The 26,512-nt window shown below is 35.6% G+C and overlaps 1 protein-coding gene across 5 annotated transcripts in view; it reads left to right on the top strand.

Moving 5' to 3' along the window:
- Window positions 1-25,629, top strand: part of TSPAN12 (tetraspanin 12) — a 70,458-nt gene extending 44,829 nt beyond the window's left edge. For 4 of the 5 annotated variants that reach the window (XM_077117450.1, XM_077117497.1, XM_077117481.1 and 1 more), the window contains 2 exons: window positions 1,700-1,843; window positions 24,089-25,629. In XM_077117450.1, the coding sequence (XP_076973565.1) occupies window positions 1,700-1,843; window positions 24,089-24,394 (450 nt within the window). In that variant the 3' untranslated portion in view covers window positions 24,395-25,629. Of the gene's footprint in view, window positions 1-1,699; window positions 1,844-22,240; window positions 22,293-24,088 lie in introns of all 5 variants that reach the window. The other variant, XM_077117528.1, reaches the window with a different exon arrangement.
- Window positions 25,630-26,512: the final 883 nt, after the last annotated feature.

Genomic DNA, 26,512 nt, shown 5'->3' with positions numbered 1-26,512 from the left:
GTGGACTCTTACTTAAGCCCTGGTGGTGTTTATTTTTACCTTTTAAAAAAAAAGCAAACTTAAAAAAATATTTCTTTTAAGGAAGGAAAAAAAAGGTAAATATGTAAAGAAAAGGTATTTCAATAAATTATAAAAATAAAAAGAATGCTTTGGCACTGAACATGATATAGTTATTTGGGAAAGTCATTTATGTGGAATGCCTCATTTCCTGACGAGGTTAGATAAATGGACTGTTCCCTGGTGGACTTAGAGTTCCAAGAGCTGTCCTTCTGTCATTGACATACAAAGAACGTATATCATTAGGAAATGAGAGAAGTGAGTTTTCTCTAAATGCAAAATTTTCAAAAGACTGATTCAGCAGTGTAGTATTTTATGATTTTTAGAAAGAGATCTCTTTACTACTTAAGTTTTCATTGATACTTAATGAAGTATGTAAACTATATATCATGCCAAATTGTATTTGCCTTAATTGGTGATGCTTATGATATAGCTTTTAGAACAATTTTTTTAACAAAAGGAAATATTAAAAATGGAAAAGAAGGTTTATCAGAATATTCTAATATTATCTGTAGCTTTCAGTAATTCATCATTTAAAATGATTTTTTTTTGTTTTTTTTCCAAGTAGATATTTAGGAAAATTGAAAAATACAAAATACTTCATAGAATATTCCTCATTTCATTTTGGATGAGAAACTCAGAATTGCTCAAGGTTGATTTAGTTAAATTTTGAAATGGCATTGGGTTGTGATACCTTGTGATACAGTGTTAATCTTGAAGACAGATCGAGCTGTTGCATAATTGTCAGAGCCAGACACTCGTAGCCAAGTTCTAGTCAGTGACTGCCTATTTTTCTTGCTTCTGACTATCTGGAGGGGTACTACCTCTCTACCAAAGGCGGAAAATTGTTCATTATAGTTAATTGTTCAGAATTTAATCTACATATGCCCTCAACCAGTATTTTTAAACCCTGACCAGGGAAAGTTTTTACTAATCCTGGTGAAACGAGAAACAAAGAAAACAAAACATAATACGGTTTTTCTTAAATAACAGCTTTATTCAAGCTAAAGGTGCATAGTTTCTTCTGAGTTTATGGTGATAAAATGTAGTAGTTTATTTTAAGAATCTCTTGGCTGAATAAAAATGACTTGACCAAACCTATGTTTAAATCTCAAAATTTTTTTGAAAATTTACCTGTTAATAAATCCAAGTCTCTGGCAATTTACATGATGCAGGCTCTGGTGAACAAATATTCCTACAGAGGTTATGGGAAATTTTAATATGGTATTTGAATTTATTGAGCAATTAAACTAAGAGTTATACAAAGAGAATGATCAATTCCTCTTTAGTGGCTAGGGATTAATGATCAAGATTTTGGCTATTTGTTTTGTTAGTTTGAATGTTAAGTCTGTTGCCTCATGATCACTTTTATGGGTCCCTACGCTTAAGGAACAAGATTAGTCTTGCCTGATCTGTTTTCATGTGTTGCGGGCATTATTGTTCAGAATTGTTTCCTCATGGAGGGGTCACCCATGGTGTTCCTTTACTACATTTCTGTCATCAGCATAGAATGTACACATATCATTAGGTGATGACAGAAGTGGGTAGCTTCGGGTATAAAAAATGTAAGAAATCTAACCTTTAAATCCCCCAAAGAAAATATTTTTGTAGTCTCTGAGCCTGACCAGGCATTCTTTTGCAGTTTAAGTGCTGTGGCGTGGTGTATTTCACCGACTGGTTGGAGATGACCGAGATGGACTGGCCCCCAGATTCCTGCTGTGTTAGGGAATTCCCAGGATGTTCCAAACAGGCCAACCAAGAAGATCTCAGTGACCTTTATCAAGAGGTAAGGCCACGGTAGGCCACGGTGGCTCAGCAGACAGAGCCTCTGCCTGCCATGCCAGAGACCTGGGTTCGATTCCCGGTGCCTGCCCATGCAAAAAAAAAAAAACAAAAAAGAGGTGAGGCCACATGGGGTAACTTGCCTTAGATAAAAGTTTTCTTATAGTAACATTTAAGTAAAGAAAAGAAAAGACCAATGCAATTTTTCCTTTTCCGTAAAGACCCTTAAAATTATACTCAGACGTGTAACAAAACTGTATAAAGCTAAAACCCAATATAAAAATCTGAACACTAATCAAATTTTGACAAAGGCATGTGGGGAAGATAAGACTTGAGAACTGAATATCTCACTAATTGGATTTTAAGCTGCATTGTCTAGAACTCCAGCCTATTGCTACTTCCTACAGATCCTTGAAAGCAGACACATGCAGAATATGTAGCTAACCCTGGATATTTAGGAAGGCAACATTTAGAGGTCGGGGCAGAGATACTTCAGGCCTCCACATAGCCCCAAAGACAGGTGGAAAAAAATTCCTCCTCTCAGAGAAAATACTATCGTGCTACTCATCAGTTCCCCCTGCTGGCTAATGTTAGCGATGCTAGTTTTTTTAGTGAGCACATTTAAAGAAGTTTTGTACTCACTGGTATTAAAATCAGAAATCAAGCACCCCCCAAACTTTCATATTTGTATTTTCTGGGAGTAAAAAAAAAAAATCAACATTTGGTACTGCAATAATAGGATAGTCACATGGAAAAAGAATGAAATGTGGCCCCTGCCCCCCATATAACCCACACACAAAAAATCATTAGTATTCTTCTGTTAACAGTTTCCCTCTTCCTTTATCTTAAGGGTAATTTTCAAACTTTTTTAGCCTTGAGGTCCCATCTTCAGTATGTCCAGTATTAGCCAGTAGAAACATAACAGCCATTTTACTTAAAATGAAATTAAATTAAAATTTCAGCTTCTCAGACTCACTAGCCACTTATGACTAGTGCTCTTGTATTGAAGAGTGCAGATATAGACCATTTCCATCATCATAGAATGATGAACAGTACTGAGCTAGAATGGAAGCTCAAAATTTAAATCAGATAGAATGGAAGCCTTTCAGACTGAGAGGCTGATATTATTCCCCAAACACATCTCCAGTGAAATAACTGGGTACCACAAAGCACTATTGAAACCTTTGCTTTAACATAAAGTAAGAACTTAAACTATACGTAGTACAACTCCTATGTGTAGTATTATCATAAAGAGCTGAAACTTTTAAAAAAATTCGGGATTTATAAAATTATACATTTTTATATATTTCAAAATAGTTACCTCAGAGGTTGTACATTGTTCTTCCAAAGTACTGTTATTGTGGAAACCATTTTTTTGACTGTCTTCCATTACTGTAAAGATATAAAAAAAAGATCAGTTTCATTAATTTCAAGTGTAAATAATTTTAATATGGAAAAGAAAGTTATCTTACCTACACAAATTATACATCCTATTCATGTTTTGATGTAACATTTGACTGTTAAATTTTAGTTCAAAGGACAAGAAATGCCATATTTAAGGATATTCAAAATAACCTAAAAGAGCTTTAGGTTCTGGGGACATGTCCCAAAGAAGGATACCAAAATACTTTTAAGAGTTTCAGAATTATTGAAACAATGGAATAACCCAGTCTGTTTATTTTAAAAGGTAATCATAAAATTTTAGTCTTGCCTTACAGTACTTGGAAGCATTGTGTTTGGATATTATTTTAAAAATGTTATATTTAGAAACATATGGCTTAGAATGAAAAGGGATAGATAAGGTATAATTTATTGAACAAAGGATTTTTGAGTCAGTGATTTTTGGTTCCTCAGTGATTACCCTATGTGGTTTCTTCTGAGCAAAAGCTGAGTATTGCCTCATATCTCTAGTAGGGATTATCAGCTAACAAGTAAAACAAAGTCCTGTTCATATTTCTGTTGTGAAGGATGTTAGTTGGATAAGACTTCATTGCATAAAACAGGAAGCAGTGCTTAATAGTTCTAAGATAATATTAAATGCAAACATAATCCTGGATAATAAAACACGCTGTAATTGACCATTAGGTTTTAAAAGGAAAGATAATACGGTAAAGATGTTTAAGTGAAGACACGTGAGTTGAAACCTATCAACTTTCCTAGTGTGAACTTAATCCACTTTTTTGTCCTTAGCAATAGCAAGTCACTAGGGAAATTACCAGTCTAAAACACTTGATTAGTACTGATCATATGATTTTATTGATCAATATTGAACATGAAAATGGCAAAACATGAGCCAATTAACCAGATCTTCCCACAAAGTCTGAATATGAACAAATTATCATAAATTTTACTTTTTTTAGTAGTTGAGAAATGTTCTACTTAGCCTTTAACATAACTTTCTTGTAAAAATACAGTTCTTTTTTACTAATTTGTTTCATATTCCCTTCAGCTGGTAATGTTTGTCATTCACCAATAGGCCTTTATAAGGAGATGCTTTGCTTTCAGTGTGTCTATGATTACTTGTTTCATGAATATTAAGATTGAAAGAAGCCACAATATTATGCATATGAAAATTAATAGCTTGGATTATTTTAAATTTTCTGTATTTCCAACAAAATACCTTCCAAAATCAAGCTGGCATTGTCACTCATGGCTTGTTCTTTAGACATGATTTCCAGCTGAGATGGAGGTTCATTATATAAAAATAATCTGCTTTTGCATTTTCCATTAATAACAGATGCTGATATTGGTAATGCTATAGTCCATAATCATATGCATAGTTGATTTACAAATGTGGATCATTTACTAGCTTCATGGCACAAGTACAATTAAATTCATAATTAAAAATAAGACTTAATTCCACATTGCCCTGGAGAACATATGTTTTCTAATTGCAGTGGTTCCAGAGATTATCCACTAGGAATATGAGAGGTCTAGAAGGAGGGATGAGTAAGAAACAGCTGAAGGTATTTTGTATGTTTATTCTGAAGTAGAGAAAACTAAGGGGAGATATTTTAGATGTCTCCAAATATTTGAAAGTTCATAATTCAGAACAAGGACTAGACTTATCCTTTGTTGCTTTAAGGGCCAGAAGTTACAGGAAGGAAATTTGGAATCAATAGAAGGAAGACCTTGCTCATCAAAATTTGTCCAATTGGGAGACAGGTTATCTTGTAAAAGAGTGTGTGTCTCATCACTAAAATATTAAAGTCAAGGTCAGCTAACCAAGCCATTGGTAGTAGAATGGGGTTTTAAATTAAAAATGAATCTGGACTAAATGAACTTCAAGGCCCCTTTCATCTTTCATATTCTGTAGACTGAGAGATAAGAACTGGCTTTTTCTTCCTGCAATCTTTCTTCAGCAGTCTGAAATCAAGGAAATAAATCATTCTCTCCCATCTGGTGGCCTGCATGGTTCCTGAGCCAATACTATTTTATGACACATTTGAAACCTGTGACAAATGATAGAGCAGAAATATAGCAACAATTGTGCATTCAAGAAAAATTCCCATCAAAGATATTGTTAGATTTAGCACACAGCTCCTTAAAATATCCATAAATTGCACACACTTGTATAAAAGTATAGGTTTAAAGATTATACATAAAAATATCACTGGCCATCAGTCAGTTTGGTTCCATCACATTAATTCATTCAAAATGTTTTCTGAGTGCCTACTGATTCAAGCACTGTTCTAAATGGAAGGGATACACTGGAGAACATTGTGGACAAAAATCTCTCTTCTCATATAACTTATATTCTAGTTAGGAAATGTAAACATGCAATATGAAAGCTGGGTGGTGGAAATAGTAAAAATAGTTTCTGATAGTAATAAGTACATTGAAGACTCTAAATGAGGTAATGTGCTAGAGACTGATTTTGTTGGGAGGAAGCTACTTTATATAGGATGGTTAGGAATATCCTCTTTTAGGAGGTGACATTTGAGCTGAGACCAACTCTTGAGAGCCAGCCATGAAAAGATCTGGGGACGAATACTCTTGGCCCAGGGAACTGCAAGTTCAAAAAGGCCCACCCTTAAGTGGCTGGGTCAATGATTACTGACCGCCTACTACAGTGGTGTTTGAAACTGCCCACATAACTGGTCTCTAAGTACTAGATTTCAGACTTGGCTTCAGCGGAACAACAGCCATAGAATTTAAGTTGGTAAGCTACAGGGCTCTTCCTCAACTTACCTGCTGAGTTTTATAATAACTACTAGAGTGCTTTGTCTAGATTTGATCTGGAGAAGAAGAGAAGACAGAAAGAACAATGAAAAAGAGGCAAGTAGAGAAAAAGGCTTTATAGAGCAGGGACTCCAAACTTCTCCCCCATGAACTTGGGCTCTTTTTTAGATGGGCTTCAGTGGAACAATGATACCTCTGAAATGGTTTTCAATATTTTATATGCATTTTTGTGAGTGAGGTTAATAACTTCCTGTGGTTCCATGTCTAAAAGTGTGAAGAACTACGGTTTAGAGAATTGTCAGTGCACACCATCTCAGAGGGGAAATGAAGTCTACACAGCCCCTTGAAAAGACTGAAATATCATTATCTCTGCCTGCTGCCTCAAGAAACCTAAATGGGAGTGAACAGGCTCACTCTAGGTTCCACTTCAAATGGACCAACTCAAAACCTAAAACAGAGAGTAAAGTAAAATATATCTCCCAAGACACATTTGTTTGTTTTGTGATTAGAGGAAAGACAGCTGTTAAAATATATTGACTGTTGCTCAGAAAAAGTGGTGTACTGTCTAAGGAAGGACTGGATGGGTTGTGTTCTCCATGCAGCTGTGTGCCTCTGGGACACTTTTCCTTTAGACTCTTAGATCTTATAAGTTGTAAGTGTTGGGTTTGAATTTGAAACACTCAATAATTTCCTTTGTAACAGGGAATTTTTCATAAAACCATTTTTGTTTCTTTAGGTGTTTGCTTATTTCTTCTAACACCAGAAAACATTCACAAATAAAGGAGACAGGGAAGGTGTGGATGTGAGAGGGTGCAGCTTTTCTCTCTGTGTCTTCACTTGCGGGACAGAGAACCTTGCTGACTAGTATAAATCGTTCTCTAGTGCGCACAGGAGACAATAGGCTTGTAGGGGTGTTTGTCCGGGTTGAGTGATGGAGGCAGCTCATGGTGCTTCTGTCGGAGTGGGTTCTTTGAGGTTTTTATCCTCTCAGTTGTATGTTATCTGCTATTTGAACTGAGAGCCAGGAATTCACACTTTCCTTTCTCAACCACATTGGAGGTCCTGTCCTCACCCATCTCCTTTTTTAACTCTGCAGCCCTTGATAAATGACATTTATCTTATAAACCATACGCAATTTTTTCGGGGCACTATCTCAGCCCTCAACGCTTGTTAACATTCCTCTCCTGTTAACATATTTGACCAATTAGAAAGGTGAGCTGATATATTATGTCTATTTGTTTTGACTAATAGAGACAATTTTATTTTGTAATTTTCACATTTAACATACTATATACCAATAAATAATATTTCTCAGCACTTCTGAATCAGAGGTAGAGTCATTATAACATGTTGTAGATACAAAAGGCCATGATGAGGAGTGAGAAAAGCTCAAGATTTTCTTCCTGTCTCTTCCCTACCAAGTCCTAGCTATAGGGTTGATTGTTTTTCTCCCAGGTAACCTTCTTCTTAGGTTGGTCATGGGATTCTTCTTAGGGCCCAAGTAATTTGCTGCCTCCTCTCCAAACAAAACAAAATAGAACTAGGCACAGGTGTTAAAGAGTTGTCCATGGCAGTAAGTGAGAAATAAATAGTTCAGGCTCCGGGCCAAGTGTTGACCAGTTGCACCAATGCACAGTTGTTCAAATCCATGTAGACTAAAACGTAAGGAGTAAGACCATCTTGAAGTGTGCACAAGAGAGTGCTTGAGTTAGAGTATGTGACCCTTATTTAATTGCCATTGTTTTTATAATTGAGGTAAGTAATGGGCGTATATCATAATAATGACTCACTGGGACTTCCTAAAAGCTCTGAGCAATCTTAGAGGATAAGTAGTGTTATCCAGGGGCAGAAAAAATTTTGGTGACATGGGGCTGAAAAGGGTATTCTGAAAAGAAGCAATGGGACAAAGTTACAGCAGGAAGCAGGAGAGTACAGTTGGAATATGAGGTGTGGGGAGAGGGATGTTGACAACGCTGGACCAGACTGGGGCTGGATTAAGAAGGGCCTTGCGGGTGGGCCACGGTGGCTCAGCAGGGCCTGCCATGCCAGAGGACCCGGGTTCGATTCCCAGTGCATGCCTGGCTAAGGCATTTGGAGTTATGGTGAATCTGTGCGTAGCTAACAAATAAAAAGACAAACATGTTCACCAGTTTGAAGCATTATTATGAAAGGAAGGCTTTCATAGTTATATAATGTACCTTATTATGAAAGGCAGACATGGGATTCTGCTTTATTAATAATGAAACTCTATTCTAAGATAAACACACATAGAGCCTCCTGTCCAGATAGTAAACAGCAGGTAGCTTTCAGGCTCAGTGGTTATTTAGATGGAATATCCCCAAGAAGTTCCATTCTCAGGGTTCTTTTATTTAAAGTCAAAAATACTCCCTCCTGCCTCTCTGATTACTTCATTATCTCCTCAGCAACTTCTGGTTAGATCAGGTTGACTCTGACATGGGGTGATGTCTGTTTTATCAGTCAAAGCCTGGCAGATGGCAGACTAGTTTGGGCTTTTATCTTCAGGATTTTCTTGATCTAACCAGTTCTTAAATTACTCTGCCAGTTTTGCTTTGCGCATACAAATGCATTCTTTTCTTTCACTCTTTCATTCTGCCCTTAGAATTTACCACTGAAAGCCATTATGATCATTTTGATATGAAAAAGTACCTCACAAAGTTACAATTTTACCATTGTGCTTAAAAGTCATTATATTGGTAGTACAGAATGAGCTAAGGTGGGAGATCCAGGTAAAGACAGGGTTCTGAGGCAGAGAGGTCAGGTGGGAAACTGCAGTCTGCAATTTATGTGAATGATTTTAAGGGCTAGAATTCAGGCTGTGGTATTGAGGATGGAGAGAAGGGAATGAATGTGCAAGGCCTTTAAGAAGTACGATCAACTCTTAAATGTGATGAATTAACTATGATGAATAGGTAACTGGAACCTGTGAGGATGCTTTCAGGTCTTTAACTTGGGCCCTGGATAGATGAAGAAGTTGTTTATTGAGGGGAGAGGTTGGATTTGATTAGTTCAGTTATGGAAATGCTGAGTTGAAGGTGCCTGTTAAACACTCCATGTGCAGAAGCCCACTAGGCAATAGGGAATTCAGGAGACACAATTCAGTTAGGGACATGGATTTTGTGGGTGATAATTAGAGAAAGGGTGAACCCAAATACAGTGACTTGAATAAAGTAGAAGGTTATTAGACAAGTCAACTGGTCCAAACTGCCAGCAAGCTCTGCTGAACAAATTCAACCAGGGACGGAGAATGGTGAGGTAACTGTCTTTTTTATACTTGCCTTCCATAGTTGTTCCTGTTTGTCTTCAGTTGCAGCCAGTGGGGGGAGGGAGTGGGAAGGGGCATATTCAGTGCTTTAAGACCTACACTCATCCCCTTAGCTCACAGTCTCTTGGTGAGAATTCACATGGTTTTACTTACCTTCAAGGAAAACTGGAGATGTGGTCTCAGACTAGGAGGCTATGTTCTCATAGACAGGATTATTACTATGGAAGAAGGGGAGAATGGATTGGGGTGGGGGAGCAGCAATATACAAAGGCATCATTAGTGTACATTTGGCAAATGAAAGCATGGGAAGAGGTAGCACCACATGAAGAAATGATATAGCATATGCAGCCAAAGGCAGAGTTCTAGGAAATGCCAACACCTAAGGGCAGAGGATGAGATACCTTATTGGAAGCAATTAAGGAATGGAAAGAAGTGTGCTGGAAATCAAGGAAGGAGAGGTTTTGAGGAATGAGTAGCGAGGTAGCACAGTTACAAGACTAAGAAAACTGATGCCAGAGTTTCTGGATTCAAACCTTGGATCTACTCCTTACTAGCAATGTGACCTTGGCAAGTTTTTAACTTCTCTGTGCTTCAATTTTCTCATCTGTAAAATGGGTATAAAGCAGAATACTCACCTCGTAGGATTGTTTGCAGAGTTAAATGAATTTTTAGCATGTATCAAGACCTTAGAACAGAGCCTGTTTGTAGTTTCAATAGCAAGTCTGAAAATTAAAGAACATTACAATTGAAAAGTATACATTGGATTTTTCAAATAGGATATATGTATATGCATAAAACACTTAAGGAAGTATTTTACATGAATTACCTCATTTAAATCCTAATACAATCCAGTGAAGAAGATACTGTATTGCTATCTCCATTTTATAAATGATAAAAGTGAGACACAAAAGCTAAGGGACTTGCCCCTGTCAGAACTAGTCAGTGGCCTAGTTCAGATCTATTGGATTCTGAAGCCCATTCTTTTTACACTAAAATGTTGAGATGTCCTGTGGTGAGAAGCTGAATATTTGTGAAGATTTTTCACTTCTAAACTTTAATTTCCTTATTTATTAAGTGAGATAGTATTAGTACCTATCTCATGGTAGTATTACAAAGATAAATTGAGGTACTACATAAGAAAGCCTTAGAACTCTGCCTGGCACATATCGAACACAAACCTTCAGTGAACTGTATTTGTTAATGATAATAATGGTAATAATAACAGTCATTTATTGAGATATTTGTTATAGAGTATATAGGAAAATTAGTGACCTATAATTAGATTTTAAAATTAGCTAAATTGCCAATTATTTTGCTTGTGATGACAGGTGAGTATGCCTCTTCCAGTTTTTTGGGTTGGGTTCTTTTTCTCACTCTGCTTTTTTTTTTTTTTTTTAAATCACTTTCCAACTTCCTGTAGACAAACTTTTAAGGTGGGCAAAAAGGCCCCAGTGAGAGAAAATATTTCAGTGAACAGTTTGCAAATCTACTTCTGTTCAGCAGGTAGGCATTGCTGGAATTGGCCTTGCAAGGGAGAGTGGCACCTTCTGGGTTCTGTAACTATCTTCTCTTCATAACCATGTTTATTGGTAAAAGTGAAAAATGTGCAGTAAGTATAGTCTTTCAGCTTTTATCACTCTGCTTATCTAATAGGATATTGTAAGGATTAAATAAGAAATGAAGAGCTGGTATATATTAAGAAGTAATAAAATGCTTTCTACTGCATTTCTTATGCATAGGTTTAGCTAATTTGACTCTTACTAGAAAAGAAAGTCCTGTAGTAAATTTTATTGCTTACTATTGATTTTTTTTTTTTTGCATGGACAGGCACTGGGAATTGAACCCTGGTCTCCAGCATGGCAGGCAAGAACTGTGCTTGCTGAGCCACTGTAGCCTCCTACTATTGTTTTTTAAAGGAAGCATTTGTTTCCCAACAGAGAGAACTTTTGTCATTGGAGAATATTTGGTCTAACCCTGTTTAAAGCTTATAAACTCTTAAAGATATAGGGCTGAAGATTATATATTTGCACCTGATAATCAATACAACCATTTCAAACTAGACAGGTTTATTACAAAAAATATCACGTACAAAAATTGTTAAAAATATCAATACTGGCATGTATTAGTACCTAGTTTTTATTTGTACTTTGTAAGTACTTTCGAAAACTGCTTAAGTTTTGCTGTGGCCTGTGAATATTTTATACTGAAAAACCATGGGTATTCTTCCAATTTTAGAAACCCCTTTTTGGAAATAGATCAGAGAGTAATTTCAGGTGTATAATTTCCTCCAGTGAAATAAGGCGCCCTGACATGCCTTCAAATAGATTCTCAGAAATGTAGGGGTTGGTGCTTTTTCTCTGATAGAAGCAGTGTTATTATTTAGCGTAATAGTTGACCAGCATTTTAATGTTGTAACAAGTAAAGTAGGTTAGACATCATATTTTATCCATAACTTTGAATTATCTGAGGTTATTAACATAGGGCTAATATAGCTTTCTTTGGGAGGGAAACCATTTAAGTAAAATCACCTCAGAGTATTTTATCTTAAGAAAAGCGAACAAGTACAGTCCAGTTTTTTCTCATTCTGATGAAAACACCCTTTGTGAAATGGAATGAAGTTTTGAACTCTAACATTTCTGTTTTCTTCTTTGACTCATTCAACAGAAATGTTTATATACACAACTAAATATCTAGGAATAGCACAATAGATTATGTAGATTCTCATTTATATTTTTTTCTTCTCTAGATTTGGTATATTATTTTTGTTGAAAAATAAACCTCATGTGTGATTCCTTGACTGCCTCAAAGTAAACTAAGGGCCTGTGTTCAGATTGAATAACTTTAATAAAGACGAAGCAGAATAGACAGTAAACCCTGGAGCTGTTTCAATGAAGAATTTAGGAAGTAATGAGGAGAATAATGATCTTCTGTCGGGAAACATGGAGAAATACTGTTCCAAGAAGAGGAATATTCTTTGGGAAATTTAATCTTTAAATTTAAATGCTTGCATGATGCCAGATAAGCTGCAAGTTTCTACAATGCTTTCTGAGTCATTACAGAAATATTCAATTTTATATCATATAGAGATTTTTATATATTTATGTATATATTCACACCCAGTATCTAGTTTTTAATAAGGGACTTTAAAGTAGCATGCAAAAAAAAGATACAATGAATTAATACAATATAAATAGAATTGGGAAGGTAGGGTCAAGGGAAAGAATAAGCAGATGTGCTTACCATGAAGGCAAATGAGGTTGCTATAGTTGAAATTCATATTTATCTCTGAGCTCTCTGACAGCCCAGGTGAATAGGAGGTTATGATCATCTTCATAATTCTAATGTTGGAAGAGCAAAATTAGAATTAAATCTTCAAATACAGCAAAATTCTAAAAATTTCTTTCTGTGAGATTTTATAGCTAGAACTCTACATTGTATAGGACTATATCTTCGTTAGTATTTTCAAAGGAACTGAATTCTCACATTTCATACAGTAATTTCTTATGCCAATCCTAAAGACGTATCATTAAAATACACCTCAATGGAGAGCAATATGCAAAATCAATTGGTAAATATACTCCAAGTTGGTATGTTTTGGTGATCTCATTTGATGTCTGGACTTGATTTAAAGTAACTAGAGATGTCAGTTGATTTCATTTCTTTGTAGAAATCTGTAGATAAAACCAACAAATTGAGGAGCCTAACTCAGACCTTTGCTTTGAATAAAAGACCCCACCTGTCTCTACAGGGAGATAACCTTTGGGGCACAGTAGTATGGAAGGAGGGCAGGTCCCACATATGTGGTGTACCAATACAAATCCCAGGTCCTTTCTTCTGGCAGGCCCAAAAAGCTTTTTTCACTGAGATCCAAACCCATTCATAGTAACCTTGATTGTCTTAATATTTTATTGCATTTGCTAGTTTTTTTTAAAGTTAAAAATCAATGTTTCAAGCACCCCAACAGAAACAGCATGAGTTACAGTACAAATCAAACACCCTTGTATGATGTCAACAGAAAACCAAGGGGTCACACCAGAACAAAAAAATGCCAAAAAACCCCCGTACCTTCCCAGAAGAATCGTTAGATATGATAGCCAGGGAATTCTGCTCCCACTATAGGCAGGGGCAACACCCCTTCTGTCAGTAGGCAGAAGACTGACCTTTCCACTTCAGCACCCCTTAAGATTAAGGGACAGAATTCTCTGAGGGGAATGAGGAAGATTAAATAGGGAAGGAGGGAGGGGGAAGTGACCTTAAACCCCATGAAAAATACCTGTTGGCATACACATTCCCAAGCCCTCACACCTAACCCCCGCATGTCTAGCCCTCACTCAGGTCGGCACCTGAAAAGAATCAGTGAAAAGTACAGCTCATCAGTCCCTTATGAGCATAGACAGAGAGGGAAAGGGCCTGTACAAGCCCCTATAATGCAACGATCCTGACCTCAGGGGGCTTCTCCTCTGGAGAATACTCGTGCTTATCTTCCTTCAAGTGTGTACTTGCTCTCTCTACACATTAAAGTTTTGAGCTGTAAAAAAAAAAACAAAAAGCAAACTAAGAAAGAAAAACAGTATTTCAAAGAAAAATTGAGAAAATAATGCAATCCAGAAAAAGATCATCAGGATGATGAAGTGTCTGTATTTGGGAAGCTTGAAGGAACTGGGAATATTTAGCCTAGAGGAGAGAATGGCTAAAGGAAAGTGATGGCTCTTTGGATATGACTCTCTACTTTTTTGAAAAAGGAAATGGACTAAAAGGAGAACTAGAACCAATACATCCTTGTTAAGGAGACAAGTTCCAAAATAAAAATGCTTGTTAAGAATTAGTATTGCTCAAGCATGGACAGAACTGCCTAGTGACACAGGGACTTCCTCTCACTAGAAGTGATTTTTCTTTGATGGCTCTTTTTCCCTGTCTATGGGCCATACTTCTTTGTAAAGAACTGGCTGGACATTTTAAATAATATAAAAGAAATTCTCTAAATTAGGATCTCTTCTCTCCCCAAGATTTGTTGTTGTTGTTATTAGATTGTTTCTTTAACTTAATTAAAGTAAAGTTTTAATTCCTTGTCACATGTGGCCACTGAAGACTGTGCGCATTTAGTTTAATGGTCACCCATGCTTGAACCCAGAGAATCTTAGATGCTTGGAACTAATAAGAATCCCAGACTTTGCCAAGAGGCACTGTGTATGTGTTGGGGCACACTTTCAACTTAGCCAAGAAGTTGGCCCTCTGCCTTACCCTTCACTTCCTGCTTTTGCAGAACTCTGGTTAGCCAGAGGTCAGGTTTTAGACCTTCTCAAGTCTTTCCCGAGTATGCACAGAGCCCTGGGTTTGAACACAGCCCTACATATGTATATAAAATTCTAGATTCCCAGGAATATTTCAGAGGTTGGCCAAGCCCCCTATGTTAGTTTCCTAGGGCTGCCGTAACTAGGTACCACAAACTTGTTGGCTTACAGCAATAGAAATGTAATGTCTCACAGTTTTGTTGTTTAAAAATCCAAAATAGATCTATCAGGAGGGCCACACTCTCTTAGAAATCTATAGGAGACAAATCCTGTCTTTCCTCTTCCAGCTTCTGGTGTTTGCTAGCAATTCTTGGTGTTTCTTTGCTAGAGATACATCACTTAAATCTGTGCCTCTGTCTTCTCATGACCTTTTCCTTGTGACTGTCCTCTCTTCTTACAAGGTGTAGTAGAATTATGTACCTGGGTCATATTGAGTTATGTACCCCAACATAGGCCTGTTTTAAATCTTAATCTGCATTCTGGTGGATGTGAACCCACTTTAAATATGACCTCTTGAAGATGTTATTTTTAGTTAAGGTGTGACCCAAGTGAATCAGGTAGATCTTAGTTCATATTATTGGAGGCTTTATGATGAGAAGAAACGGAAGCCTGGAGGCCACACAGGCAGAAGCTGGAAGTCAGTGGAAACTGGAAGAGCTATCAGAAGAAGAGAGAAATCATCATTAATGGGAGGCAGAGATGCAGACCAAGGAAACCCAAGGATTGCCGGAAGCCTGCACCACAATTTTACAGATTTGGGAGAGAAAGCATTGCTTTGCAAAACCTTGAGTTTGGACTTCTAGCTTCCAAATCATGAGCCAATAAATTTCTGTTTAAGTGAACCCATTGTGTAGTATTTGTCATAGCAGCCCAGTAACTAAGATATAAGTACACCACTCATATTGAATTAGGGTCCTATCTTAGTTGAATAATACCCTATTTCTAAATAAGATTACATTTACAGGTGGCAGTAGGTGAATTTGGAACATCAACATATATTTTGGGGGGACACAATTCAGCTATAAAACCCTCATGAACATTTCATACCCCAGCTTTTCCATATAAGCTCTTTGGATAGGCTGTTATTTGCAACTGTTATCTACTTCCTAAGGTAGTCTTAGTGTTCTATTGCCTCTGATTACTTTAACAAACACCCCAGGGGAAAAGGCTGTTTGTACAGGTAGACTCCAAGTCAGGTTGACTAAAGACAGCCTTGCAACTGAGGCAATCCATGGAACCCCTGGAATTGTTAAATAATGACAGTTCTTTAGTAATGGGGCTTTGAAGGAAATTCAAATGCGTTCTGACACTTTTGGGGCTGCCACTGCCTCATCTAGTGGCTTCCAGGCTTCTCGTTTTCGTCATGATTACAGGCTGTTGGTTTACAGGCTACCTTGTAGCTGTGGAGGGGAAATGAGAATGGGGCAAGATAAACTCATTGTTCTTACTGAGATTCAGTCAATTTTCTTTAATAAATACTTCTCATATTGCTGCAGTCTTTAGTTAACCTCCAATGTTCAGAAAATGTTGATTCTGGTAATATTTGCCAGTCCTCATTACCTTTATAAAGAGATGATTTTCAGAGGCCCTGCTCCACCAGTATTCCTAATGTCATGCTGGAAGTGCTTTTCAGTCATGTTTATAAATGATGAAAAGTTGAGTGGAGTGACTTCCAAGCTCTGCTCCCACTCTAGAGCATTTAATATTAACTCGTTTATCTCATTCTTATATCATCCTAAATGATACAATTTACTTTATCTTTTTATAAATGTGATTATTTAAAATAAAATTGAAACAGTCTTCCTGCAGTGACAAAATATGAAACACAATAGACCTGTAACTTAGTTATCAGTTTCTTCTTTGTTTTATTTGCAGATTTAAAAAATAAATATTATATTTTCTTAAACAAATTCTTAGCTTAGAATGAATTAGACTAAAAGGGTATAAGATCTTAGATGAATAGGAAGAAAAATATAGATGAAATTTAAGCCTCAGAGACTGAAAGGATAAACGTTTTATGACAATTACTTTCTAGAATTATCAGCATGTAAATTTGTTGAATGGTTTACCTTTAATTGTAAAATGTATTGTACTTGTTAGTACTGAAAGGTATGTCCATGCTATTTCTTTCTTTTTTCATTAAAGATCCATCTTTGTACTGAATAATGAGAATATAGGCAAGGAATCAACTAAATGTAATCCAAGGCCTTTTTGTGCCAATTTCATATGTGTGGATATGATACCACATTATATGGCAATGATGTTACATAAAGTATACATGTGAATTAATTTTCCAAAGTCTGAAGCTAAAGCTTTTTAATAGAACTATTTTTGAGGTGATTCCACACTAGGCTAAATCTTTGCTTAATCAGGAATCTAATGATCTAATGTCTCAATGGCAACTGATCACTTTAGATAGTTACTTCACTGTCCTGAGGAACAGTGATGTCACCTTGGCTCCTGGGGGAAAAGACAGTCACATCAGTATTCAATAGTGACACAGTACTTTGCTTTTGGTGCTTTAATACTCTTTTTTCCTTTTCTTTTTTACTTTGTGTCTGGTTTCTTTAACATGGCATTATGCTTTTTAAAAAAAAATATTGTTACTTTTTAATTAGAGAAGTTGTAAGTTTACAGCAAAGTCTTGTAAAAGCACAGTGTTCCCATATACCCCCCTATTGTTGACAGTAGACATTAGTGTGTTACTTTTGTTACAGCTGATGAAAGAATATTAAAATAATACTATTAACTAAAGACTGTGGTTTACCCTAGATTTTTTTCCAGATAGCATCCTGTTATTAACACTTTGTATTAGTGCTGTACATTTATTTAATTCATGAAAGAACATTCTTGTACTTGTGCTATTAACTGAAGTCCATTGTCCAGAAAATGGTTCACTGTGTTATACAGTCCCATGTTTTAACTTCTAACTTCTTACTAATTAACATACATGGCCCCAAACTTCACCTTTCAACCATATTCACATACGTAATTCAGAACTGTTAATTACATTCACGATAATGGCTACCATCACCATCATCTTTTTACAAACCTTTACAATCAACCTAAATAGAAATTAAGTACAAATTAAGCATCAGGGCCTAAGGTAACATATATTATAGTCTCTAATTCTATGAATTGCTTATTAGACTTAGGTCATACCAGTGAGCTCATACACTGTTGGTCCTTTTCTGTTTGGCTTATTTTATTTAGCATAATATCCTCAAGATTCTTCCATGTTGTTGCATCCATCAGGACTTCATTCCTTTTTACAGCTGGATAATTCTCCATTGTATGTATGTAAATCACACTTTTGTTTATCCATTCATCAGTTGAAGGATGCTTGGGTTGCTTCCATCTTTTAGCAATTGTGAATAATGCTGCAATGAATATCAGTGTGCAAATACCTGCTTAAGTCCCTGATTTCGATTCTCTTGGGCATATACCTAGTATCAATATTTCTGGGTCATAAGGTAATTCTATATTTACCTTCCTGAGGAACTATCTTCCACAGAATCGGCACCATTTAAGATTCTCACCAGCAATGAATGGGCGTTCCTATTTCTTAACATCCTCTCCAACACTTGTAATTTTCTGTTGGTACTGTTTTTTAACGGTAGCCATTCTAGTGGATGTGAAATGATATCTCATTGTGGTTTTGATTTGCATTTCTGTAATAGTGATATTGAGCATTTTTCATGTGCCTTTTAGCAATTTGTATATTCTCTTCAGAGAAATGTCTAATCAAATATTTTGCCCATTTTTAATTGGGTTGTTTGTATTTTTATAGTTGAGTTGTAGAATTTCTTATTTATTCTGAATAGTAAACCCTTATTGGATATGTGGTCACCAAATATTTTTTCTCATTACATAGGTTGTTTTTTCACTTCACTGGCAAATTCCTTTGATGCACAATAGTTTTTTATTTTGAGGAGGTCTTATATATCTATTTTTTGCCTTCAGGCTAGGGCTTTGGATATAAAGTCTAAGAAACCATTGCCTAGCACAAGATCCTAAAGATGCTTCCCTACACTTTCTTCTAGGAGTATTAAAGTCCTGGCTGTTATATTTAGGCCTTTGATCCATTTCTCTTTCATTCTTTTGCATTATCCTAGCACCATTTAAATTAGAAAATATTCTTTCCCAAATATTCATTGGCCATAGCTGTGAGGGTCTATTGTTGAGCTCTCAATTTGAATCTGTTTGTCGATATATCATCCTTGTGCCAGTACCATGCTGTTTGTCCACTGTAGCTTTGCAATAAGCTTTAAAGTCAGGAGGTGTGAGTCCTCCAACTTCATTCTTTTTCAAGATGTTTTTGGTTATTCAGAGCCCCTTACCCTTCCAAATAAATTTGATAATTGGCTTTTGCATTTCTACAAAGTAGGCTGTTGGAATTTTGGTTGGGATTTGCACTGTATCTGTAAATCATTTTGAGCAGGATTGACATCTTGATATCTGATCTTCCAATCTATGAACACAGAATATCCTTCCATTTATTTAGGTATCCTTTGATTTCTTTTATCAATGTTTTGTAATTTTCTGTGTACAAGGCCTCTACATTCTTGCTTAAATTTAGTCTTAGATATTTGATTCTTTTAGTTGCTGTTGTAAATGTAATTTTTAAAAATTTCCTCCTCAGCTTGCTCATTACTAGTGTGTAGAAACACTGCTGATTTTTGCATGTTGACCACTTTGCCGAATTTGTTTTTAGCTCTCGTGCCCCTTATGTAGATTTTTTTGGGAACATTCTATCTATAGGATCATGTCACCTGCAGATAGGGAGAATTTTAATTCTTTCTGATTTGAATGGCTTTCATTTCTTTTTCTTGCCTTATTGCTCTGGCTAGCACTTCCAATACAATGCTGAATAACAGTGGTGACAGTGGGCATCCTTATCTTGTTCTAGATCTTAAAGCAAAAGTTTTAAGTCTTTCACCATTGTGGATGATGTTAGCTGTAGGATTTTCATATATACCCTATATCATGTTGAGGAAGATTCCTTCTATTCCTATTTTTCTAAGTGTTTTTATCAAGAAATAATGATGAACTTGGGCAGATATCTTTTTTGAATCAATTGGCAGAATCATATGTTTTTTTGCCCTTCATTTTGTTGATATGATGTATTACATTAATTGATTTTATTATGTTGAATCACCCTTGCATTCATAGGATAAAACCCACTTGATCATGTTCTGCTGTTGGATTTGATTTACAAGAATTTTGTTGAGGATTTTTTTTTTTCATCTATGTTTATAATAAAAAATGGTCTGAAGTTTTCTTTTCTTGTAGTATCTTTATTTGGTTTTTGGTATTAGGGTGATGTTGGCCTCATAGAATGAGTTAGATATTTTTCCCTCCTCTTCAGTTTTTTTTAAATAGTTTGAGCAGATTTGGTATTAATTCTTCTTGGAATGATTGGAGAATTCACCTTGAAAACATCTGGTCCTGTGCTTTACTTGGTTAAGTGGTTTTTGATGACTGATGTAACCTCTTTGCTTGTAATTCATATGTTGGGTTCTTCTATTTCTTGTAGAGTCAATGTAGATTGTGTATTTCTAGGAATTTTCCATTTCATCTTAGGTTATTTAATTTTTCACATACACTTGTTCACAATATACTGTTACGATCCTTTTTATTTTTGTGGGGTTTGTATTAATGTCCCCTCTCTCATTTCTGATTTTATTTATTTGCATCTTCTCTCTCTCTCTTTTTTTTTTCTTTGCCAGTCAAGCTAATTGTTGGTTAATTTTATTGATCTTTTCAAAGAACCAACTTTGGCTTTGTTCATTCTCTCTATTTTATTTTTATTCTTGATTTCACTTTTTTCTGCACTAATCTTTGTTATTTCTTTATTTCTGCTTGGTTTGTGGTTGATTTGCTGTTCTTTTACTAGTTCTTCCTGGAGTGCAATTAGATCTTTGATTTTAGTTCTTTCTTCTTTTTTAATGTAAGCATTTAGGACCATAAATTTCCCTTACAGCACTGCTTTTCTGCCTCCCATTAGTTTTGCTATTTGCGTTCTTGTTTTCATTTGTCTCAAGATGCTGATTTCCCTTACAATTTCTTCTTTGAACCACTGATTGTTTAAGAGAGTGTTGTTTAAAATCAATATATTTGTGGATTTTCCAGTTCTTTGCCTATTATTGATTTTCACCTTCTTTCCATTATGATCAGAGAAGATGCTTTTTATGAATTCAGTCTTTCTGAATACATTGAGACTTGTTTTGTGACCCAGTACGTGTTCTATCCTGGAGAACAATCCATGTGCAATTGAGAAGAATGAATATCCTCCTGTTTTGGGGTGAAGTGTTATATATATGTCTGTTATGTCTAGTTCATTTATCATGTTATTCAAGTTCTCCATTTCCTTATTCATCTTCTCTCTAGATGTTTTGTCTGTTGATAACAGTGGTGTATTGAAGTATTCCACTGTTATTATAGAAATGTCTATTTCTCCCTTCAGTTTTTTTATGTGTTTGGGGGCCCCACGCTTAGGTGCATAACTATTTATGATTATTACTTCTTCTCAGTGGATTGTCTCTTTTATTACTATATCATGTCCTTTCTCTCTTATAACACTTTTTGACTTAAAGTCAATTTTGTTTAATATTAATATAGCCACCCCAGCTCTTTCTTGCTAGCTATTTGCATGGGATATCATTTTCTGTCATTTCCCCTCTAATGTATTTGTGGCTCTAAGTCTCTTGGATATGTTCTACCTCTCCGCTCTGAGTCTGTGGTCTTTGTGGTATGAGGGAGCTGTACTATGCTGCCTCTGTGTGACTCCCAAGATTGTAGGAATGATTGAGGGGCAGGGGAATGGGACTGACCATTTTTTATAGATTATTATAGAATATGTTTTTTTATAGATTGTGGTCCAGTTTTAATTTAAACTTTCTATTCTTCTATGAACTGATACAAACTGAACTGTTACTATATACTAGGTACTATTGTAAGTGTGTAAATATATTTAAAAAACATTAATTCTCCCCACATTCCAATTTGGTAGGTACTATTATTATATCTGGTTTTCAGATGAACAAATTGAAGCACAGGGAAGATTAAGTAAATGACCCAAAGTCAGCTAACTTATAAGTAGCAAAGCAGGGATTTGAATTTAGAATTCTGGTTCTGTGGTCCATGATCTTAACCATTATACTATACTTGGTCATACAAGGATATTTGTTAGAATTACCCATGAACTTAACGGTGAATAGACTCGAATGAAATACCTGAATGGAGCTCTTTGAAAAGTACTTGAGCTCTGGTAAATTATTTTTGGGACATCTATTTGGATTTCCCATAGAACATGTGTGTGCATGTATGTGTGTGTGTGCATGTAAGTTTTGTATGTATCAATAGTAAGATGTTCAGATAAAAGACTTTATTAAGTCCGTGTTAAGGATCATTGAATTATAAATATTTTAATTCCGGTTTTGGTGAAATGTATGAGTCTTTGTCTGTCTTTTGCTGTTAATTTACATTGCATAGTATGTTAAGAAAAGATAGTTTTGAAGTTTGTGACTGGTTTTATATGATTTTTTATTTCTTGAGTTTAATGTCTTTAGTTGACTATTACTGATTAATGTCTTTGAAAAGCCAAGAATTATGCCTTGTTCATTTCTTCCTTCTGCTCCCCCAGTATAAAGCACAAATTATCAACCTATTCAGCAGTCTGGTTTCCCCTGGTTTAGGTAAGTTTTTGTGGAATCTAGAGAAGAGAACAAGGGGCAGTTATTTAAATAAACATGAATTTCTTTTTTTTTTTTTCCAAGTAGTTGCCTGTGTAGGAGAAGCACTAAGTCACTTTTACTTCAAATTTCAGAATAAAAGAGCTTTAAAAAATCAAGGTTCTGTTGCTTGAAGATAATTTTCTATGGATTTTCACATTTTTGTGTTTTATGAGCGAAGCAGAGGCACGGGGTGGTTTTATTCCAGACTGTCTTTTCAAGGATATTTGTTTGGCAAACAACCTTGAAAGGTAGAAATTGAGTCTTCCTTCAGACAAAAGGGCAGGTTTTCTTTTTGTACCTTCTATATAGAGAATGTCTCTCTCAGAGCAAAGGGAAGGAGGGATGCTTACTGCCCGTCATAAAAGCTTTGGATTGCCTAAATTGGAGTTCCTCTTCCAGAATACAACCCACTGCATTTACAAGCATCATCTGTCCTTTGTGCTGCCCTGTGGGAATTCTACCAGCGTCCAGGAAACTGTAGCAGGCCAATTTGTTAGTTTGCAAGTAAAATAAAAATCTCAGAATTTTCAAAGTTCTTGAAACTTGGTATATTTATAAATATATTTCCTAGATTTTCACACTAATTTGGCATTAACTTCCCTTTGGAAGAATGATTTATCATTTCCTTACTATAGGTTCACTAGATACAAGGCAGGTAGCATATGCTTTGCTCACCTGAGAAGTTGACTTATGACAATTATTAGTCATATTCAACTACCTTTTCCTAGCTATTTGCCCCCCGACCCTTTGTCTTCCGGTCCTGATTTTTCTTTCTATCACTATTCTATTTTTTTTTTCTTCTTTTTTTTTTTTTGCATGGACAGGTACCAGGAATCGAACCCGGGTCTCCAGCTTTATTACTGTTCTTTTTATCTTCTCTTCCAGAATTCTCTTTTCTATCTGCCATAAAAAGACACTTCTTAGTCTTTTGTATTTAAATCAGAAACACAAATCTTGATGATCTTTCTTGTCTGATATGTCTAGTGTCTAGTATTCTAGCTAATGATACCTTTAAACCCTTAACTGTTAAACCCTTAACTAGAAGTTGGGGTCATACCAGCAATTCCTGATGTTTATTTCTGCTAAAAATAGTGTACAGAGATGTGTACTTTGGGGGTAGGGATGGGAAGGAATGGTGGTATAGGTTGATATCCACCCACGAGTATCATCCTGGGAAAAATTTCTCTGACCAATAACCTAACAGTGAATAGAAGTAATAATAATAATAACAATAAAGTATTGTTTCTGACAATTTTGGGGCAGTCTAGATCTGGGGACAGTAATATATGACCTGTGGGTAAATCTAGCCTATTGCATATTTTGTACATGACGTTTTATTGGAACCCAGCCCCATCCATTAATGTACGTATCGTCTACAGCTGCTTTCATGTTGCAGTGGCAGAGATGAGTCTTTGCAAAAGAGTCTTTACATTTTCTAAAAAAAAAAAAAGCTTAAAATATTAATATCTGGCCCTTTACAGAAAATGTTTGCTGACATCTGGTTTAGCTATCAGGTTGTTTTATTCCAGTGGTTCTCAATATCAAATTGTGGAGGAGACTGAAGGAATAGACTCAATAGAATCACAGGGACAGCCTTTTAGAAAGATGTGCACCTCTGTCTTCCCTCCAGTCTCTCATACTTTCTGGCTGAGTAATTTGATTCCATTAAATAGCACAGATTATTTGCACTACGTATCATTTTTGATGCTGTGGTAATATGTGCGATGTGTTTTTGACTTGTGTTATTTGTTTTACAGGGTTGTGGGAAGAAGATGTACTCCTTTCTGAGAGGAACCAAACAACTGCAGGTGCTAAGGTTTCTGGGCATCTCCATTGGAGTGACGCAGATCCTGGCCATGATTCTCACTGTTACTCTGCTCTGGGCTCTCTACTATGATAGAAGGGAGCCGGGGACAGACCAAACGATGTCCTTGAAGAGTGACACCTCCCAGCATCTGTCGTGTCACTCAGTGGAGCTGTTAAAACCAAGCCTGTCCAGGATCTTTGAACACACATCCATGGCCAACAGCTTTAATACACACTTTGAGATGGAGGAATTATAGAGAATGTCAAAGAAGGAAACCAGAAACTTGTTTTATTGGACTTGGGAGTATTGGAGCCCATACTTATCTGTTTCAGAAATGTATAGGAATAAAAACGTTCCCATAAAGAAATGACTGAGCATGAGTTTCTGCCTTTTAAAATGAAGGGGGAAACGTTTCATATGATGAGTCACCATCTGGACATACAGTTGATACCTTTTATACTGCTGAGGGCAGTCTAATGCCACTTTGTATCTTAAATAAGTTTTTTATTGAGTGTAGTTGTGCTCTGAGGTGGCATGATTTCATCAGCATTTCTACATCCATGTAAATTGGACCTGATATGGTGTGATTGGAACGACAGTAAATTTTGATTTACTTCCACAGTCTTCTTAGTATTTGAAGTACCAATGAATTGCTAACAGTACTAATGATTTTTATTAAATTCTTTTGAGGGGAAGTAGTTTCTACAAGAAAAAACTCTGAAGACTGATGACTACCTAAATGTGTTTTTTGCTGGTTACTAAAATATTCTTACCATTTAAAAGAGCAAACTCATACATTGTTTTAAACTGATCAGGGATCTATATGTATATGAGTCTGTGTTGTCTGTATAATTTACTAGATTTCATTCTAATAAATGTTAAGAATAACAATTGTGGAAAGCATAAATTTGTCTGTATAGCACCATAATTTTTAGCCCTTCCTGCCAATAGAGCTTTAAATTTCTATTGGGTTTATACTACTTTCATAACTGTTATTTTAAATACTTAACCACTAATTTTGAAAAATTACCAGTGTGATAAATAGGCATCATTATTACTCAGAATGTAGTCTGGTCTCTAGGAGTCATTAACAAGAAAGTTTACATGTGTCTTAATTCATTCTGTGAAGACTTAGATGTTGTTTTTCCCCAAACTAAGACCCTAAATGATTTTTAAAGGAACTTATCTTTGCCTTCCCCAGACTATAAGGAACACTCTCCAAGTCTGAATTTAACATAGAATAATGTTTTCTCCAGTAAAATGATGTGAGAACCATTAAAATAAGTGACAGTTTACCTAGAGATTGTTTTTGCTTTATTTCACTGATTAAGATTCTGTAGTGAATTACACAGATTATTAGATTTTTTACAAGATTTAAATATATTTATTTAAAGTGGGAAAAGTGCATTTTACTGTATTTTGTGTATTATTTTTATTTCTCAGAATACTGAAAGATAAAACAGGTGTCAATAAATATGTTCTAGAGAGTAATAGTTTGTCTGTGCCTAATTTTTATACGTCACAAACACTTTCACCACTTGAGGAGATTACCATGAGGAGGAAACTGGAAGAAGACATGGTTCAATAAAATATTAATAACTATCTCCAAACTCTGAAATTAATCTATAAGAGTATATGTCTTCACTGAGAAAAGATATCCATTTATTTTTCAAGTTTGTGTTTAAACTAAAAAATAAATAATGTAGTTGTCTAATATAACATAAAAATCTGCCCATTCATGCCAGTTTATCTTCTGAATGTTTTCATATTCCAATTTTTATAGCTATTATTAATATTTAAAAGAAAATGGGTCTAAGGAATACAATTTTGAAAGAAAATGTGAGACTTCAATCTGTGGATTTAAATAAACTTTGAATAAATTCTTTGCTCAATTAGAACGAACAGCATCCCTTCCTAAAATTTCCTCAACTCCCCAACTCCTCATAATTTTACCTGAAATACCCACCAATTGAGACAGCTGTGACTCTTATTTGAAATATTTGGATAATGGTCAATTTGGCTGCTTCTCTTTTGATGTGTCTCAGTCTCAGAAAGAGCAAGTATATGCTGTGTTAAGCTCAGTAAAAAAAAAAAAAAATCCTTAAATTATAAAAGTTGATTGCTGCATTTTTAGGCTTCAGATATTTTGATATATTACCTGATTTAGTACTTTCTAGAATAGTCAACATAGATTTAGAGAATCATATATGACACACTTGGCTTAATGGGAACAAATGACATTTATAGCAGTGGTCCACAAAGGCCTCTTATGGTAGCAGTGCACCTGGAGTAATAAAACTGTGGGGAACTTGAAAATGTGTGCTTAATGAAGTAGAGCTGAGGGAGTTCACTGTTTGAGTACACTGCAAATAAA

The sequence above is a fragment of the Tamandua tetradactyla genome, chromosome 1 (genome assembly GCF_023851605.1).
Source record: "Tamandua tetradactyla isolate mTamTet1 chromosome 1, mTamTet1.pri, whole genome shotgun sequence".
NCBI lineage: Eukaryota > Metazoa > Chordata > Mammalia > Pilosa > Myrmecophagidae > Tamandua > Tamandua tetradactyla.
The sequence above is the reverse complement of the archived record's forward strand: the minus strand, read 5'-3'. Positions and strand labels throughout refer to the sequence as shown.